This window comes from Cuculus canorus, chromosome 3 (genome assembly GCF_017976375.1).
Source record: "Cuculus canorus isolate bCucCan1 chromosome 3, bCucCan1.pri, whole genome shotgun sequence".
Taxonomy (NCBI): Eukaryota; Metazoa; Chordata; class Aves; order Cuculiformes; family Cuculidae; genus Cuculus; species Cuculus canorus.
The window spans coordinates 16,753,938-16,774,550 of record NC_071403.1 but is presented as its reverse complement, the minus strand read 5'-3'; the positions used below and the strand labels follow the sequence as shown (position 1 = coordinate 16,774,550).

At 42.1% G+C, this 20,613-nt stretch overlaps 1 protein-coding gene across 7 annotated transcripts in view; it reads left to right on the top strand.

The window, feature by feature from the left end:
• Window positions 1-1,799: 1,799 nt before the first annotated feature.
• COL12A1 (collagen type XII alpha 1 chain) overlaps window positions 1,800-20,613 on the top strand; it is a 98,351-nt gene continuing 79,537 nt past the window's right edge. For 3 of the 7 annotated variants that reach the window (XM_054062597.1, XM_054062600.1, XM_054062602.1), the window contains exons 1-10: window positions 1,809-2,063; window positions 5,161-5,268; window positions 13,279-13,395; window positions 14,131-14,274; window positions 15,039-15,095; window positions 15,800-16,063; window positions 16,177-16,341; window positions 17,623-17,796; window positions 18,543-18,833; window positions 19,059-19,661. In XM_054062597.1, the coding sequence (XP_053918572.1) occupies window positions 5,196-5,268; window positions 13,279-13,395; window positions 14,131-14,274; window positions 15,039-15,095; window positions 15,800-16,063; window positions 16,177-16,341; window positions 17,623-17,796; window positions 18,543-18,833; window positions 19,059-19,661 (1,888 nt within the window). In that variant the 5' untranslated portion in view covers window positions 1,809-2,063; window positions 5,161-5,195. Of the gene's footprint in view, window positions 2,064-2,146; window positions 2,174-5,160; window positions 5,269-13,278; window positions 13,396-14,130; window positions 14,275-15,038; window positions 15,096-15,799; window positions 16,064-16,176; window positions 16,342-17,622; window positions 17,797-18,542; window positions 18,834-19,058; window positions 19,662-20,613 lie in introns of those variants that run through there. The other 4 variants (XM_054062599.1, XM_054062598.1, XM_054062604.1 and 1 more) reach the window with 4 other exon arrangements.

Genomic DNA, 20,613 nt, shown 5'->3' with positions numbered 1-20,613 from the left:
GCTCGAAGCGAAGCACCGACGGGCCGAGGGGGGTCGATGTCTGCGGGCTGCGGGGGGCGTTGCCAAGCACACCTGAACCCTGTGAAAATGGCTGCCTTCTCTTCGCCCCCGAGGCTTCTGGCTGCAGCATCGGGGTTGTCTGCCCTCCTCTGCTGTTTACTATCGTCATCTTTTCATTTCACCAGGGGCAAATCCTGTATCACCAATCTAATGGCTTTCTATGATGAGGTAACCACAGCAGTGGACAGGGGTAAACCGACGGATGTGATCTATCTGGACTTCTGTAAAGCCTTTGACACGGTCCCCCACAATATTCCTCTCTCTAAATTGGAGAGATATGGATTTGATGGGTGGATGGTACAGTGGATAAGAAACTGGTTGGATGGTCATATTCAAAGAGTAGTGATCAATGGCTCAATGTCCAGATGGAGATCCGTGAAAAGTGGTGTCCATCAGGGGTCCGTACTGGGACTGGTGCTGTTTAATATCTTTATCAATGATATTGACAGTGAGATTGAGTGCACCCTTGGCAAGTTTGCAGATGACACCAAGCTGAGTGGTGCAGTTGCCACACCGGAAGGAGGGGATGTCATCCAGAGGGACCTGGACAGGCTGGAGAAGTGGGCCTGTGACAACCTCATGAGGTTCAACAAGGCCAAGTGCAAGGTCCTGTATCTGGGTCAGGGTAATCCCCATTTTCAGTACATGATGGGGGGTGATGTGATTGAGAGCAGCCCTGCAGAGAAGGACTTGGGGTGCTGGTCGATGAGAAGCTCGACATGAGCCGGCAGTGTGTGCTCGCAACCCAGAAGGCCATCCGTGTCCTGTGCTGCATCAAAAGCAGCGTGGCCAGCAGGGCGAGGGAGGGGATTCTGCCCCTCTACTCCACTCTCATGAGACCACATCCAGAATACTGTATTAATTTCTGGAATCCCCGGTGTAAGAAGGATATGGAGCTGCTTTAACGTGTCTAGAGGAGGCTACAAACGTGATCAGAGGGCTGGAGCCCCTCAGCTGTGAGGACAGGCTGAGAAAGTTGGGGTTGTTCAGCCTGATGGAGAGAAGGTGATGAGGAGACCTTATAGAGACCTTCCACTACCTGAAAGGGGCTACAGGAAAGCTGGGGAGTACTGTTCACAAAGGCTTGTACTCATAGGATGAGGGGCAATGAGTATAAACTGGAGAGGGGCAGATTTAGACTAGACATTAGGAAGAATTTCTCCACCATGAGAGTGGTGAGACACTGGCACACGTTGCCCAGGGAAGCTGTGGCTGCCCCATCCCTGGAGGTGTTCAAGGCCAGGTTGGATGGGGCCTTGGGCAGCCTGGGCTGGTGGGATGACCCTGCCCATGGCAGGGGGGATGGAACTGGATGATCTTTAAGGTCCCCTCCAACCCAAACTATTCTATGATTCTGTGAGTCTGTGACTCTCTGCAGGGTTGCCCCGGGGACCGCTCCGGGTCCCAGGAGGACAAAGCCCTTACCCCGGGCTAGGGGCGAACACGGGGACCGCCTGGAATCCCTCTCTCCGCCGCCCCTGGGAGCCGTGCCCGGGACTCATTCCTTGCCGTCCCCGCCGCGTCCCCTGGCCCGGCAGGAGGGGGCCCTGCCCGCGGGGGCGGCTCACGCCGCAGGAATGCGCGCAGCTCTGCGCCAGTTTCCAGCCGCGGATCCCCTTCCTTGCTGGAGCCGAGCGGCGCATAGATCACCCGGTGGCAGCGGTCCACCTTCCCTGCCGTTTCGTAACCGCTTACGAGGGTAAATTGAGAGTTGGGAACAGCCCTCTATTAAGTAGCAGATTGAGAAGAGGCTCTTCCCACTTGGAGAAGGCGAGTCTTCCCGGGCGGACCCCTAGCATCGGGAGCTACCAGGCATCGAGGCGCCTCTGCCCCGCGCTCCATCGCCGCCGCTTCTGCTCCTCCTTCGCTGCTACTCGCCGCTCCCTCCACAAGGTGCCCCCGGAGCTTCATCCTTTCTCCTCCTCCCTTTCTCCAGGTCCGACGGCTGCTGCGGGAATCGCCGCCGGAGGAGCTGCCCGGTCCCCCCGCAGCCGTGGCTGAAGGTCTGTGCCCGGGGAGCGGGCTGCCCGGGCGGTGCTGGAGCCACCAGCCCTGGAGGTGTTCGAAACGCGGGTGAATGAGGTGCTTAGGGACGCGGTTTAGTAGTGGACAGGTACGGTTGGACTGGGTGATCTCAAAGGTCTTTTCCAACCTATGATTCTATGATTCTATGACATTGAGCTGCTGGAGTGCGTCCAGAGAAGAGCAATGAAGTTGGTGAACAAGTCTTATGAGGAGCTGCTGGGGGAACTGGGGTTGTTTAGTCTGGAGAAGAGGGAGCTGAGGGGAGACCTTATTGCTCTCTTTAACACCCTGAAAGGAGGTTGTAGTGAGGTGGGTGTTGGTCTCTTTTCCCAGGTGACAGGAGATGGGACAAGAAGGAATGGTCTCAAGTTGTGCGGGGGAAGGTTCAGATTGGACATTAGGAAAAATTTCTTTGCCTAAAGGGTATTCAGGCACTGGCAAAGGCTGCCCAGGGAGGTGGTTGCATCCCCATCCCTAGGGGTATTTAAAAGATGGGTAGACGAGGTGGTCAGGAATGTGATTAGTGGACAAGTAGGGTTGGACTTGATGATCTCAGGGTCTTTTCCAACCTAGTGATTCTATGATTCTGTGGTCCCCTGCCCTCCCCTGAGCTGAGCCCAGTTGCCTGTGACCGTATGCACCATCCACGCAGCCCCTTCTGAGGCACCTTCGGCTTTTAGCAGTGTCGGGCTGAAGGCTGACGGAGGAAAGGGGAAAGAGAGTGTGTGTGCTTGTGTAGGGCATGTCAGAGCTGGCTTGCGGGTGTGAAGAGAAAAGGTGGATGAGTGGCACAGAACGGAGTGCTCTGGGGGGCTGCTGGCCGTCGGGTGCCTGGGCAGCAGTGCAGGGTAGCGGTGTAGTGGTGTCCCGGCTGTGATGTCTCTTCCCAGCTGGAGGCTCCTGTCGGAGGCCGGTGTCAGTGCCCAGCACCCGCAGGCACGCTACTGCTGTGGCTTGGCAGAAGCTCTCGCTTCCCTCCCTTGCCTGTGCAGCTGCCAGGGATGCTTTTTCTTGTTTCCAGTTTTTTTAATGCCTTTGATGGGTAGTGTGTGTTTCCTGTGGTTTTTCTTCTCGTTTAGGTTGTTTTTTCTTCTTGAAAGTGGTAAATGTCATGCACTGTGTAGTTTAGAAGTGCTTTGACTAGGCTTTCTTTGGTTGAATTAGTACGAGACTGGACTGACACCGGTGAAAGCCCGTTTTTTTAAAGTGGTCTCTAAAGATATGTGAAAAAACCTTTAGTCCCAACATAAAGTCTGCCTGTGTCCCTGCTGAGCCAGCAAAAGGACTTTTCCTCCACCACCTTTCACACAGCTGAGTTTGCGAGATGGAGACAAAGCGTTCCTAGGTGGGCAAATGAATGCTATAGCTAAGATGTTTTATTTCATACAAGAAACATGTGTGTAAGGAATGGTAGACCTGCAGCAGTACTGAAGTCCTAGATGCCTTTGTGAGATGATTAATTTCTGTTGCTCTTCAAAAGGATCAAAAGATGGCAGTCCAAGCCCACACAAGATTTCCAGGGCATAAGTCCATTTATGTTGTGTTTAAGCAATCCTTAAACTTGCTGCAGAATGCAGTAGATGTGCTCAGGGATAGCCGTTTCCCACGCAGAGCAGTGATATGGTTTTGAGGACAATTTAATGTTAGCCTTGTTTTTTGTCATGTTAATGTCAGGGAGTCACTGTGGACAATATTACTCTTCTGTTTACCCCCTGGAGTTATCGTTGGACTGAAACCATTGCTTAGTTTTCCTTCAAGCTCTTGGTATTTTTATGTGCAGTAAAGGCATTTGGCTAAAGCAAGTATGTGCAGCTGCCTGGCTGAAGCCTGTTAAGTTCAGTAACTGGGAAATTACTGGATCTCTATAGCATCTACCCACTAAACGTGCCTTGCTGCTTCGTTCTCTAGAAGGCAGAAGAATATTTTCTGCTTTAGCTTTTTCTGCGGACTAATGATTTATACATTTTTCTTGTGTTTTGCTTTTGGCACCTTCCCGATAAAATCTGTTGCCTTATTGCTTTTGGAATTCTTTTCCCTCCAGACTAATTATGATATATGATGCATTTGTGACTTTATTCAAGCAAATTACCCCTCCCCTACTTCCTGTGCTAGAGAACCCCAGTCATCAGAAACACTTATATGCATATGCGATAAGGACTATTCATATTAGCCTTTACTTAGACAAGGAAAAAATTTGGAAGTTTTACTCTGGAGTAATTCAGAGTAATTTGTCGTGACCTAGAACTTATAGTCATGGAAGTATAGCTGCTTGCAATTAGGAAGCATTAACTTGGCCTATTCCCACGTAGTTTGCTAGATAACCTGCAGTAATTGTGAGACTCTCTTACCTGCCTGCTTTTTGTAGGGTATTTTAAATCCATTTTCTCTCAGGACGTGTAAATGAATTATCAGATGTTGAAACATCATGGCTAGACAGATGTGTCAGGTTTCAGTTGTGTGTTACACACACTTCTGTATAATCTATTGCAGACTTTCAAGAAATGAAGAATAGCACATTCGTAGGCAGAACCCCTCAAAAAAAGTTTTATTACCGTTTCCAAACTGCCTTGAGACTACTAAAACACAGCTAACTAAGTACTTCAACAGTTATGAAAAAGGAGCTGAATAAAATCCCCAGCTGAAAGAGATATTTAGCTGATCCAAGGCAGGAATGACCTCTGAATTAGCTATCATCACATTCAGCGATGAAGTCATGGAGCTCCCTCCTGGCTCCTGCCCGTGCGGAGGCACGGATCTTCACCACGTTCCCTGATCAAATTAACCCAAACTAGGTTAAAGCTGCCTGTGCTTACTGTGATTGGAAAGGGTTCAGCAACAAAAGAGACATTATTGCGAGACGAGACTCTCCAGTTAGTCATGCAGATCTGTCATCGTCTTGGACGGCATTCAAGTCTAGAGGTTTCAACCTGGTCCCGTGGGCGGGGGCTGGGGATAAGGGAACAAAGGGAAATCCGTGGTTCATCTTTTTTATGTTTCATGAATACACCCACGCAACCCTCTAATCCACGCGTATCGTTTCCTTCTCCTTTCTCTCTTTCCCCGCCATCACTGCAGATTCATTCATGTTGTTGTGATCTGAAAGGGCAGAAATGAAGACAGCGCTGTGCTCCGCAGTCGCTGCTCTATGTGCAGCCGCCCTCCTCTCCTCCATCGAGGCTGAAGGTAACCTTCCCCTCCCTGCTCCCTTGCCCCCCATGCTCCACTGAACAGCAAACCTCCCAACCACACTTGGGCTACCGTCTCTCTCCCTCTCCGTTTTTGAGTGTAACTACTTCACCATCTCTCTTTCTCTCCTTCAGAGAAACGCCTCTCCTTCCTTGCCCAGCTCCTTCTGTGCTCTGTTTCTCCCGGCTAGTCAGCCGGACTGTAGCTCCCTCTCTCTGTCTCTCTGGTGTGCTGTCCACACCACCCTGCAGATGGGATGCAGGACAGCCAGCGTGGCCGCCTGGGCTCAGCGCCCCGAGGAGCCCGCTGCCACCGCGGGCGGCCCAGCACGGCTGGGGCTTGCAGCACTGCCCCGCTGACTGACCAAGAACGGCTGTAGAGTCTCGTTTAGTGATGTTGAAAGAGGAAATGAAAAACCCATCACCCAACAACCCACAGCTTTGAAATAAAATGCTCCAACAGAGTCTGGCTCTCTGCGCCTGTGTGTTTTGTCCAGGCGGGACCCCTTGCCTCTGTCCTGCCAGCTTGCTGGCACGCTGGCCTCCCCTGCTCAGCGAGGCGACCCCTGGCTGAGCCCTGGAGTGGCCAGACTCTCCCTCGGGGATGCGTCAGCCTCCATGGTAGGGCTGATCCAGGAGAGGCTCCTGGGGAGATGCTGCCACCTCCATGACATGCATCCTGGACTTGTTGTGGCAGCTGGGCACCCAAGGCTCTGGCATGCACATGGTGGAAATTACCCCTAAAGAGGCCTTTCTCCTCCTCATGGGGTCCTGGCCCGGTCTTGCTGGAGATTGAGGTCCCTGTCAGCCCATGACAGTGTCCTGTCTCCAGCTGCAGGGTTGAAGACCTGGGAAAACCCATTACATCTGCCACACTTACCACAGTTTGGGCCAGGATAGTGTGGCCCAAAATGGTGTGGGGACAACCTCCCCTGTCATCCTCTATATGATCTCAGTGGCTTTGGTTGTAGTGGCAGCGTTTCTGCCAGCAGTGGCTGCCAGGAGAAACAGATGCTGAACATCGTGCACTGAAATGACTTGATCTGATCTCTGGGACTTGACTCCATCACTGAGTGAACCAAACCGCTGAGTGTGAACTCCCTCGGATTTATTGGAAAAAAACCAGAAGCCAGCATCTGATAATTCAATTTTTTTCCCCTTCCTTCTTCAGAAAAACAAATTCTCTGATTGTGGCCTGCCACAAGCTCCTGTGTCTGGACCTGGTCATCTTGGCTGATGGCTGCTATAGAAACCATGGAGTGTGAGAGGTGCCTCTGGGGCATTTGTGTCCCCAGCAGTGAGTTTGCTTGGAGTATGCAAAAATTGCTGGAAAAAAAAGGACATTTCTGCACAAAGTGCAACATCTGGTCACCCCAGGAAAGAATCAGCCTGCTGCCTCCCTCTTGTGCTGCATTGTTGTTGGCTGAGGAACCAAAAGAGGTCATTTAAAGTCATTTCAGAGTTGCATTTGAAATGCAGGACTGCTGTGCCAGAGAAAGCAGAGAAAGTGTATGGTTTTGATGGAGGAGGGCAGTGAATGTGTTTGTGCGTTCTTCCCCATCTCAGAAGGGGACTCGGTCAGAGCTGGAGTAATGTTGCTGTTGTCTTGCACTGCTGATTGCATGTATGGAGTAGGCTGTTTTGAAAAGTAAGTGGAAGTGTTTTATTTAGCTAATTAACTGAACTAGTCATTGCTTGAGTACTGTTAAATGAAAGCTACGAAAATGTATTTGGAGACGCACACAGTTGCAACAGCAAAGCTAGACACTGCCAGACAAGCTGGCTCAGCTTGTTTAGATCTCATGCTGAAGGATGCACCATAGCTAAGCAAAAGAGTGGACAAAGCCTGATCTTTTGAGTTGTAGAGTGTTCCTGAACATGAATTATGTTGCTCTGCATTCAGACATGTGTATTAAATAAAACACCTAGTTTATAGTGATCAGGTTTCTAGAATTTTGGAATAGGAGCAGAAAAGTGTCTTGAGTAGGAAGTGTGGTGAGAAATAGTGGTGATGAAAATGGGAGTTCAAAGCTATGAGTACCTTAGGACTTGCTCTGGCGGGAACTGCTTTCCTAGAGCTTTTTGCAATGTGTTTTTTGTTTGTACTGTACTGATTATTGTTCTGCACTGTTCTAATTTCATGCTTCAGTTTAGCATCATCTTGTAAACTGCACGTTGGATCTCTCTCGTTTTAGTTCTGGTATCATTACAACTTAAATCCTGTCTGCTGAACTGACCTTCTGCTGTGGACATTGGGCCTTTAGTCTATTTTTCCAGCTTTCAGATTGCATTGTGCCTGTCTCTTTTTTTTTTTTTTTTATTCTATTTTTTTCCTCGTTGTTCCTTTGGCTCTTCCTGTGGTGTTCAGAAGAGATGCAGTTTGCATTTTCTTTCCTTAGGCTGTGGGTAGACACTTGGTGGGCTGAAAAAGTGAGAGGAGGGTAAGGGAGAGGGCCAGTTGATGTGAGAAAGATTGATGATGTTGGGGTGGAAAGGTGGAATGAAAGCAGAGGGAAGGAAAAGCTTAATTCTATTTTCTGCCTTCCTTCAGCTTTCATTTTTCTGTTTCCCCTGGGAGTAGATCTGGTGTTTATCTGATACTGCTGTTCATAGATTCCTAAATCTTTCAGGGTGAAACTGGTTATTCATCAGCATCACAGCTGCTCTTCGAGTCCTTTGTGAGAGCTGTGCTCTGTTGCTGTTGGCAAGGCAGTGAGCTGCAGTAATGGTGTTAGAGCTTTTCTGCAGAGATCCAGCAACACAGGGGTTTCAAGTTGGACTTTCACTGTAGCAGTAGTGTGGGTAAAAGCAACATATAGGCGAAACGCATTCATGGCATTTCACTGGGGATGTTGTTTCTTTACCCCGGACAAGGAAGCAAATCTGTTTTAATGCCTGGCATTCTTTCCTCTTTTCTTTTACTGTGAAATTATTCTTGTTTTATTTTGTAATCCTTCTGATGTCTCTCTCTTATCTTAAACTTTCTATGCATGATGCTATATTTTATGCTCTGTTTAAGTCATATCTTGCCTTTTTAGTCCAGCACTGCAATATTCCAGTGCATTCCCTGTGTGTCTTTGTGCCAAGATTTCTTTCTGTCACAGTATATCCTTTTTCTAGATAAGATTTTTTTTTCATTTCTTAGTTGTAGTTAAGCCAAGTAGATTAGTATGCAAATAACCTGTTAATCATAATCTCCAGGTAATGCTATGGTGATGTCATGGCTTGTGTAGTATTTTGTGTTTCCCAATTTCAAAGGCAACGGGAAGGAATGAGGAAATCATTGGTTCTGTGTGACCTCACTCAGCATGAAGGTGCTGACTTTTCAGTGTTCCAGGATCTGGTTCAGACCTAGAAAAGTCCGTTTTCTAGGCTGGAGGTAGAGAGGGAAGGAGGCATCACAGAGCCAAGAATGGGATCTTTGTGTAGTGCACAAAAGGATTTAAAGGGTTTATCAGGTGAAAAGTTTTTCTCCAGGACATCCAGTACAGGAAGTCACAAATAATTGCAGCTCAGCAGTTACAGAGGGTTGAAAATTTCTCATGTAGTAAAGCTTGTGTCATATATGCATGAGGGTGACAATAATTTCTTGTTTTTCTTACTGCTAATTAGAAGCAAAGTATACATATGTGTATGTACACACACACACACGCATGCGTGTGCGCTTAGGTATGCACAAACATGCATAAAATTTGGTAAATATTCATGCATGCTCTGTGTGTATATATATGCAATTATGTTTAGTTGCATACATCTTTATATGTAAAGTTATATATGAGTATATGTGTATAAATATACATATATTTAGATGAACTTTTTTCAAAATACACTTATGAGCTATATTTCTTGTATTTTGAAGAAATTTCATATACAAGTATAAAATAAAAAAATGCAAACATACAGGTGGCAATGTTTCTGTGTCATGATTGCCAGTGAGTATCTAACAAGGCGGAGAAACTGCTCTTTACTGCATTGCTAGGCTATAGTTTGTTCTTTCTCCTATTCCATTTGGCAACACTGACTTCAAAGGAGCTTGACTGAGGTTGTGATCTAGTTAGTTGTGTCAAATCCTTGCCATATATGAAAATAATAGTAAATGAGGACTTTGGGCCTCTTCGAGCCACAGCAGGGCTTATCTCAGTGACAGTAAAGCTGGGCTTACTCTTCAGCTTCTGTAGCGTGTGTGGTGTTTTAACGTGGGCTAACACATTATTTCATATGCTGATTATCATGAGTTTTCCAGTGATGGAATTACAGTTTTTTTTTCGTATAAGGATTGTGGATGGCCGCTAATTCCAAGTTATATAACTTTTAAATCTGGTTCTAGATTCAACTTGCTTCATCTTCTCATTATATTTTACTTTGGCCTTGTTATGATATTCATTGTGGTGATTTAGCAGTCACATTGTGTTAACTGTAAAAACCTGTAGACTTTTCTGTATTAGGTTTGTATTACCTGTTAAATAATACAAGATACTATGAGACATATATAGCATGAGAAAGATGCCTTGCTCTATATGTTTTTGTTTCAGAAAATATACTTTTATGATACATGTATCTAACACAAGGAGTGGCAATTAATGAAGTATATTATGTCTTTTTTATTATTTTGAGGTGCATAGGGCAGGATAACTGATCAAGGAAGTTATATCATGCTTCTTAGAATAGTGGGTCTTAAGACTGTGTAAACATTATTGTTGTACAGCAAGCTATTTTTTTACTAAACTGGAAACCTGTAGGAGAGCCATATATTTCAGTGAATCAACAGTATAATCACTGTATTAAGGCAATGCTATAATACCATTACATTTACTGCCATGATCCTGTACCTTGACAAATCAGTGAGAGGTTTTGACATGGATTTTGATGGACACAGGTCCAGACTGATCAGCAGTGTCACTACAACGTAAGCACATGTGCAACTTACTTAATGTAAATAGCCTTATATCAAGACTAATTGCTTGAGTAAAGCTGCACTCAAATGCAGGCCTTTGGAATTTTAAGCTTTGTCCCTGTAGTGGGACAAAGTCCCACCACAATCAGGGGAATTTTGTTTCTAGTCTGATCTGATTCCATATTGAAACTGTATTATTTTTCCAGTGGTGAATTCCCTTCTGGAAGAAGAATTTTAATAAGGTAGAGTAACAGTTAACCTCTTTAGATAATAAAAACCTTATTGTGATAATCAAATATTTTGTTGTTCTTCAGATCAACTTACTGTTCTTAGTCATATGACCAAGGTTTGGTTCTCACCCCACAGCTGGTTTCACATGGGTGAAATCTGGACCCATGTGAAGGTCTGCGAATATTTTGGTGGTTCTGTTTGAGTATCGAAAGCTCACAGGCCATCCAGAAGAGGTTTTGATGACATGGGGTCCAAACAGGCATTTTTTCACTCTGACAAGGTTCCTTTTTGGATTTCAGTGGGAGAAGCATTCCGTGCTTGAGTTTGATAAGCCAGACACAGATTGAGAATAAACATATTCAAAATGCAGCAACGAAGACTGGAGTTAGGTGTTAGGAATAACTTTATGATGATAAAGGGAGTCAAGTGTTGGAATTTCTGTGAGAAGTTCTGTTGGCAGGCTTGCCAACCGCGGACATCTTTAAGAATAATCTGAGCAAATGTCAGAATTGACATGCAGTAACTGATCATGTCTTGGCCGTGGGGATGGATGAGGGGACTTTCTGAGGTCCCCTGCACTGTTGTTATTTTATCAGGCGGTGAACACCTGGTGAACGGATACGTCACTTATGTGCTGATGTACTTATTATTCTTGTAACCTGCCAAGATCCACATCTGAATTTCCACAAAATGGATTAAAATCCTTTGAAATGTTAAAGACTTTTCCTCACAGTCAGTTTTTTCAGTTTATCTGGAATCCGGTCATTTGGATATCAACAAGTTGGGCTGCTGCTGTTCTTCAGCAGTTAAAGCCTAAAGTCTCTGCTGCAACATGCCAATTTACTTGCAAGGTTGGTGGTGATATTTTTTCCATGTACTGAATTTTTTTTAAAGCATGCTCAGGTCATTTGTCTCTGCCTTTGCATTAAATTTGTCCTGAGCCATTGCTACTGAAACAATATTTTATAATGATATTCTTATCATCTAAATGTATTTTACTATTAACACATATTGCATGATCTTGATACTAAGTAACTACCCTGCCATCTCTAGCACTGTGATACTCATAAACTGAATGATGAATAATCTACGCATGCAGGTTAATGGTCTAATCTCACTGCCTGTGTATGGACAATAGGAAAAATAACATTTACTTTAGTACTAGCTTATATGTTGTATCAGTATTACAAAGCCATATTATCCTATGGTTGGAAATGACAGTGAAGTAAAAGGAAAAAAATGCATACACAATTGGTTGCCAGTTTTCTTGAGCTCAATATTACTTGTTTCAATTGACAGTGTCTTTTCATAATTATACATTCTAGCATTTTTTTCATTATCTGCTCTTTAAATTTAAGTTCAAAATTGAAACAAAATCTGACACATAATGCAGGTCTTCCATGAAGCAGAGAAGACCTGCCTATTAAAAATGTCTGCAAAATGGCCTCACAAGTAGTTAAGGAAAGTATGGCTGAATCTACTCTTACTTTGTAGACCTATTTAAACAATAATATATAATACACCTACCATGCACTGACAGTGAGTCAGTAAAATGCTGCATGAATAAGCATGACAATTTTACAGAGAGAATATCATTATAAAATATTTATGAAACGTCTTTGTGTAATGAACCTTGTACATGGAGGCTTTTGTCCATCATGGGAAGCTAAAAAATAATCAACATTTCATTTACATATGCATGATGCTGCAAATTAGCGTACGTAAACTGTTTCTTTCTGTACTGTTCAGTTACTTCTGTCATCCTACAAGTTTTATTTGCGGTCATTTGTTCAGATCACTGGTGCCCTCTTTGCTGTTTTCTATAGATTCTGTAAAATAAATGTCCATAAATATACTTCGATGTTGTCTTTTCACAATTAACCACTGTGTTGTTTGGAACCATACTGGCATTTTATGTTAAAATGCCACTACTAGTATGGGTACACCTGCTGCAAAGGGAAAATGAAAACAATAGTTTACACCTTTGAAATTGTACAGCAATCTGGAGTAAACAGGTAGAATCTTATTTTTGTGAACTTTTGCATCAGCTCAAATATTTCAGCAAATTGCAACCATTACTAACCCCGTTTATTATCCCCTTAGTTCCCAAATCCTTTGCAGCCATCTGCAAAGTATGCCACTAGTATGCCTAGTGGCATCTAGGAACAAAGGGAAGGATCTCTCTGTATTTTGAAATAAAATGATACATCGGTATATTATGATTACCGATATACATTTTACATGTATATTTATATCTAGACCCTAACAGAAATTGTTTTACTGAACATTAAATACCCCATATTTTCCCGTATTCCTTAAAATACTTTTTTCTCTGCCAAGTTTCTAGATTCAGTGAAATTGATAAGAAATATGACTACGCAGAGAGTCTATTAAAAAGCTGATCAATTCTTTGATGTCTAGTTAAGAAGACTATTGTGTTCTCAATGTCCTAAATGATCTCATGATATTGTAAGCAGGTTGTGATTTGGCATGCTTGTACGGATTGCACCCAGCATGTAAAAAAATTTCCTTTAATTGTTATGTGAAATGTTTGCATATGTGGTGATTATCTGTGAACTCATTGTACATGTATCCAAATGTGTTTTCTATTGTGCTTGATTTTTCTGCCCATTCTTGAATGTCTTGGCAACTCAAGAAACATATGTTCTGTGCTGTCCTCTATAATGCGTATACTCTTCAATGTTTTGTCATATTTCATCAGCTTTTATTTTACTCTTTTTCCAACAACATATCCTTATATTTGTTGGAAACAAATTTATGCAAAGACAATTTTAGTAAGCTTTGCTCAACATTATTTTATTTCTACGTTTACCAGAGCTTGTTCAAACTTTTAAACATCCACCTGGTGTAAATCTTTTGCAGTTAATCCACCGTCAGACTTGAATTTTACAATTATAGATGAACATAATGTTCAAATGTCATGGAAAAGGCCACCGGATGCAATAGTGGGTTACAGGATAACTGTGGTTCCAACAAATGGTGAGTTCTGTAAAATGGTATTTTGTTATTAAATTTTTTGAAAGCTTGGGTCTATTTTCACTTATATCTAACTTAGGTATGAGAGTAGCTATTAATGTCTCTCTGAAGTTTGTGATCAGGACTGGTAGCAGGAAAGGGCATGCAGAAAGGGGCACGGGTTGTTTCATGTTAAGAGTTTTCCTTACCTTAGTGTTTACCCTATGAGGACTGCAAATAATTAGCTTTGGATGCCTTTCCTTTGCAAGGAGCTAAAAGAAAGTGGAATAATCACTCTGCCTCTCTTCCCTGCTTTTACCCTAAAGTTAGAAAACTGTATTGTACTTAATTCATGTAGTTTATTGCATGTGTAAAGTAATGATTTATGTTATGTAACTTCCTCATAATGGCTATCTAAGACACCTAATATTTTCTTTCACTTCAAGAAGTAATCAGTGTAAAAGTGATATCAAACCAGAACTGGACCATGATTTCTTAGGTGATAGTACATGTTGTATGGATGTTCTAAGTTTCAAATTTCCCAGAACTTATTAAACACTTCAGTAATTTTTTCACTACTGGAAACAGTTAATTTAAAGTTTCATGGTTCAAAATTCATATTTCAGGAAAAAGAAAGTGTATAATTCTAAAATTTGAATTGTATTTTAGATAGATTGTTCCTTTTTTTTTAATGATCAACTTGTCATTGATATAACTGAATTTAAAGGCTGCATTAACATTTTTATTCACTTGTTGCAGATGGGCCTACTAAAGAATTTACTCTTTCACCTAGCACAACCCGAACTGTCTTATCAGATCTTATACCTGATATAGAGTATGTTGTATCAATAGCTTCATATGATGAAAGAGAGGAGAGTCTTCCTGTTTTTGGCCAACTGACAAGTAAGTACCTGTAAAACCAAGTAAGAGAACTTGAGTGGTTGTTCGCAAAGTTTGGCTTTGTTCCAGTTCCTCAACAAAATTGCACATACCTAAACTCTGATAAGATCTAGCTGCCTGAACAACCTTCTTCCATGAAGTATAATTCCTAGTAGAAGCAGAGATAATTTACAAGAGACAACAGGAAGCTAAGATGGATATATTGTGTTTGACAACCACTATGGAATTCTTTGCTGGAGGCCACTGATTCTGTTGAGCCAAGCCTTCTTCCTATAAATATCTATATTCATAATAAAATATGGATTTTAATTTTTATAATGTATATTTAATAATGAAATAAAGCATAAAATAAATTGGATTAAATGAAGAAGTTAAGCACAGCAGACTGACTTCTATGACACATTGTGTTGCATGTCTCAGGCTTCCCAAACAACACAGGAAAATTGCTTATGATGAGTTCCCCTGAGTGTTAGAGAGGGGTAATATTGGTATTTCATCCAGGGATGTTGCAGTTAATTTTCGGGAAGTTACTGTAAAAGACGCACAAATGCAGAAGATTCTTAATTATTTGCATTTTCTGTATCTTGTGTTGCCCTGAATGCTATGTTGTCAAATCTGTAAGTACAGATGATGTATTTATAACTTATGTTTTCATGTTCTGAGACTTGTCAGATGTGTGTCTTGAACTCCATCCATGCTTTTCTTTGATGTTAACAGATTTAACCTGATTTCCTCCATTAATTCTCTCTATATCACACTTTGTGCAGTTCAGACAGGTGGTCCAGGTATACCAGAAGAAAAGAAGGTTGAGGCTCAATTACAAAGTAAGGTGTTTTGTCTTTCAGCTTCTCTGACATTTTAGTGATGAGTCATGTCTAGCTCTAGGGCCCCATAAAAAGATAGACTGTGTTTCCTAGTGATAAAGTAACTTGTAGAATTGTCCAGAGTTAAGAAAACTCGGGAAGGGACTAGGATGGAAGGAATTTATTCATAGCCACATTGAAAGAATAAGGTGAAAAGTTGGTACTAACACCAGGAATTTCATGTAACTAATCCGAGAAAGTCCATGAGTGTTTTAGTCCTATTTACAAAAGACTTTGTGCTGTAGATAAAAGGCATGGCAGAAGAACCTCTGCAGCTGTTATGGGAAGGCAAATATACAAAGCAGAAGTGGTAACAAAATGAAATGTTCCCAATAGCATCATACTGTTGCAAGAAGTTTTATATGGGAGTTTTCATCTGCTATGACACAACAGATATTGTGGAATAACATGAGGAGTGCCTCAAAACTGAGTATCTAGGTGACAACTCCCTTGTGATAACATCTTTTAGAAGGCTTGTATGCATTTTCACTTCTGTGAGTAATGCTTCCCCAATAAAGGTATTCCAGAGAAGAATATCAGTCTATTTAGAATGTTTGTTTTGGCTTTTACCTACTAAGTTTCTGTCAGGCATTTCTCACTGATTTGTAAGAATGCGACTGCTCATTTTCTAACAGAGATTTTATTTTTGTGTCTGTGTGTTTCAGGATGCTCCATAAGTGCAATGACAGATTTAGTTTTCCTGGTAGATGGTTCATGGAGTGTAGGGAGAAATAACTTCAAATATATTGTGGACTTCATGGTTGCCCTTGTATCAGCTTTTGACATTGGGGAAGACAAGACAAGAGTTGGAGTTGTTCAGTACAGTTCAGATACAAGAACAGAGTTCAATTTAAACCAGTATTTCAGAAGAAGTGATCTTATTGATGCAATTAAAAGGATACCTTACAAAGGTGGCAACACAATGACAGGTACAGATTTCCCACATACATGTTTATTCAGTATTTCCTTTTATAATTCAAATTGCCTTTAAATCCTAGTTCTTTCAAGCCTAATAAAAAACAACTTGTGGCATTGTTTTTAGGTGAGGCTATTGATTACTTGGTTCAAAACACCTTCACTGAGTCTGCTGGAGCAAGGAGAGGCTTTCCCAAGGTAGCAATTGTCATTACGGATGGAAAAGCTCAAGATGATGTAGAAATTCCTGCAAGAGAGCTTCGCAACATAGGAGTTGAAGTTTTTTCTTTGGGTATGTTGAGTTTTTCTAATGATTTTGCCTTCCAGAGGGACCTTGGCAGGCTTGAGAGGTGAGCCTGTGTGAACCTCATGAAGTTCAATAAGGCCACCTGCAAGGTCCTACACCTGGGTTGGGGCAATCCCAAGCACAAATATGGGCTGGGTGGAGAATGGATTGAAAGCAGCCCTGAAGAAAGGACTTGGGGGTGCTGGTGGATGAGAAGCTCAGCATGACCAGACAACGTGCACTTGCAGCTGAGAAAGCCAACCATATCCTTGGCTGCATCAAAAGAAGTATAACCAGCAGGTCAAAGGAAGTAGTTCTGCTCCTCTACTGTGCTCTCGGGAGACCTCACCTGGAGTACTGCATTAAATTCAGGAGTCCTCAGCACAGGAAGGACATAGTTCTGTTAGAGTGAGTCTAGAGGAGAGCCACAAAGATGATCAGAGGGTTGGAGCAACTCCCATACAAGGACAGGTTGAGAGAGTTGGGTTTGTTTAGCCTAGAGAAGAGAAGGTTTTGGGGACAACTTGAAGCAGCCTTCCAGTACTTAGATTGGGAGGGGCTCTGTGTCAGGGAGCATATAGGTACGATGAGGGTAAAACGAACAGTTTTAAGCTGAAAAGGAGTAGATTCAGGTTCGATATTAGGAAGACGTTTTTTACTGTGAGGGTGGTGAGACACTGGAACAGTTTGCCCAGAGAAGTTGTGGATGCCCCAGCCCCAGCAGTGTTCAAGGCCAGGTTGGATGGGACCATGAGCAGCCTGGTCTGGTGGGACATGTCTTTGCCAATCCCAGGGGGCTTGGAAAAAGAAGACCTTTAAGGTCCTTTCCAACCCAAACCATTCTATGATTCTTTGATTCCATCACTGAGAGTTTAACATTCCTGGAAAAGTAAGTTATGTATTTTACAGATTCTGTATTTCAAGAATAAAAGAGTGGCTATGCCAGACTTTCTATGTGTAGGCCTTGATATGAGTCATTTGCAGCCTCCAGAATGGAATGTACCAGTTGTGTTTATTTAATAGGAATTCTGTAGCTCCTGCATTGAGATTGAGATGACTTACAAGCACGGTCAGTTTTCCTTGACCTTATTGCAGATACCACATTATTCAGGTCAAAAATGGAGTCTGCATTAATTATTATTTTGTAGTTTGATTGTTAATAATGACAGAAGGCAAAACTCAATTAAACTCAGGTTTACCCTAGGATGTTCTAATACTTTATGGTACCTTCATGGATGTCTGTATTTTATGTCCACTTAACACAGTCATGTCTGTTGCAACTTCTAGGAATCAAAGCAGCAGATGCAAAGGAACTCAAACTAATTGCATCTCAGCCTTCACTGAAGCATGTGTTCAATGTGGCTAATTTTGATGGAATTGTGGATATACAGAATGAAATTATCTTGCAAGTATGCTCTGGTGTTGATGAACAATTAGGTGAACTGGTTAGTGGAGAAGAAGGTGAGATACTGGATATAATATATTTATTGACTTCAGTTTATTCTGATGCTATTCCTACTTTCTTTGTTTTGTTTCTGAAGTTTGATTCATGGCCTCATTTAGAAACTGGAAAACAGGTCTCAGCTTTCTCTTTTAAATGCAGGAGAATAGAAAATGTGAAGCATGTAGATTTGGAATAGTTCCATTATTCCGTAGTTTCAAGGGTAACACGATGTGCAGTTATCAGAGTCTCATACAGTCAGTTTGGACACAGGCATCACTTCTATGGAAAAATGTACTAAAGGGAAAGAACCTGCTTGGTGAAGGGCCTGAATATGTAATAGGTTAAGAACCAAGAAATGAAAAGATTCTGAGTAACTAGTTATTCTTTGGACAAAATGACAGCAGAGATGACTTCAGTGTCATAGTGCTTTGCTCACATCTGCATTTGTTCATACTCGGTACTGTGGTTCTGTGGGTGTAGCTTTCACTTCTTGTTGAAATATTATTAAAGCAAGGCAGCAATACTTCTGGAACTTCTGTTACATTCAGGGGACCACAGATGTGTTGTTCATATTTTTACCCTCTTGCTGATGCCCCATTTGGACTGTGCTATAATTCACTTATGTTTATTTATGATAAAAAAATTGTGATCTTTAGTAAAGATGAAGCAAAGATGACTAAATGTATTCCAGAAATAAAAATGTGCAAGAAAATGTGTTTGTAACTGTAATTAATATTTTGGTTTTGCTTTTGATTTCTCTCAGTGGTGGAGCCTCCTTCAAATCTGGTGGCCACTCAGATCTCCTCAAAGTCTGTTAGGATCACTTGGGATCCGTCCACAAGCCAAATAACTGGCTATCGGCTGCAGTTCATTCCGATGATAGCTGGTGGAAAACAACATGTACTGAGTGTGGGTCCTCAGACTACTGCTCTGAATGTTAAAGATCTCTCTCCAGACACAGAGTATCAAATTAATGTTTATGCAATGAAAGGGCTGACCGCCAGTGAGCCAATAACAATAATGGAAAAAACACAACAAGTAAAAGTTCAAGTGGGTGAGTTAGGAGCTACTATGTTATTTTCACACTGTACCTTTTTGTTGTTTAAACCTCTGATGCTTGTTTTAATATCACACCTTCATTATTTATGAGAAACACCTTTACTTAGAATGGTTTATTTCCTTTATAATCAACTGGGTATGATACATGAAGTGCAGATGCAATCGTAATGCTCTGGCTACTGAATAATCCGTTTATAGTAGTAATTCTTTTTCTTCACAGAATGCTCACGTGGTGTGGATGTAAAAGCTGATGTTGTGTTTTTAGTGGATGGTTCCTACAGCATTGGTATCGCCAATTTTGTTAAAGTAAGAGCCTTTTTGGAAGTTTTAGTTAAAAGCTTTGAGATATCGCCTCGAAAAGTACAGATCAGTCTTGTCCAGTACAGCAGAGATCCCCATATGGAGTTTTCTTTGAACAGATACAACAGAATGGAAGACATAATTCAGGCTATTAACACCTTCCCCTACAGAGGTGGATCTACCAACACGGGCAAAGCAATGACATATGTGAGGGAGAAAGTATTTGTTACTAGCAAAGGATCAAGACCAAATGTGCCAAGAGTCATGATTCTTATTACTGATGGAAAATCGTCAGATGCTTTTAAAGAACCTGCAATAAAGCTAAGGGAAGCAGATGTAGAAATATTTGCAGTTGGTGTGAAAGATGCAGTGCGTACAGAGTTAGAAGCAATTGCATCACCTCCTGCTGAAACCCACGTTTACACAGTGGAAGATTTTGATGCTTTTCAAAGAATATCATTTGAACTTACACAGTCTGTCTGCCTACGAATTGAGCAGGAACTGGCTGCTATAAGGAAAAAATGTAAGTAACTACTATTACTTTAGGAAATGTAGAAGATGCTGTGAAAAAAGATCTGAACCAATGTTTTGTGCTTGTAAGTTACCTAAGGAATTAATATTGATGAAATTGTCTATATATAACTGATTATTTAAATAACTGGGGATTTGGTTCTCATTTTCAAACCTATTAAAAGCAACAGGGGAAATCAATAGAGAAACGGAAATGAAAAAAATATGAGAGAAATATTTTTTTCTCTCCCCTCCTAGGTAGCTGGAAAGCTACTAAAGCACGCGTCTATCTGGAATGACCTTAGTGGATGTGCTCTGCTTTTGTACTCAATGTCTTGAGTAAAACATTTACTTACTGGGCTATTCTCCTTTAGCTGTCCAGAATGAGGTAGCTAGTCTAAGTCTGTCGTTTAGAATTTCAAAGGTAATGGAGCAATGCTGACACCACAAGAAGATGACTTGATTAATTTTCAGGGTGAAATGAATGGCCCTCAGAAATGGGCTTAGACAAGACAATTTGAGACAGCAGTTGCTAGGTGATATTAATCGCAATCTTACTGTAAAGACTGCAAAGAAGTAGCACATGAAAGTCTTCACATGCATCCAAATTTGGCAAGCTTGGATCATGTTTACTATGTAAAAGATTTCTAAATGACCAACTTTTGGTCAGCTAAAGTTGCTTATGATTAGTTGCACCCTCAGTGTCCCTACCTATGTTTAGTAGAACACTAACATTGAATAGTCCCCAGTACTGAAAACGCCACTCTCTTTAAAAATAAGCCTTTTGTTTCAGGATAGCTTTGAGGAACAAACCAGCAAAGCAGCCTTTCTTTTAGAGGGCTCAAGCAGTCTTAACATCCCCACTGTTAGGCTGACTAGGCCAACCAAAACAAGCCCAGGATGTCAGGTTTGTGTTTGTGCCTCATGTCAAGCTCTTTTTTTCCCCTTTGACTCCATTCCTGAAA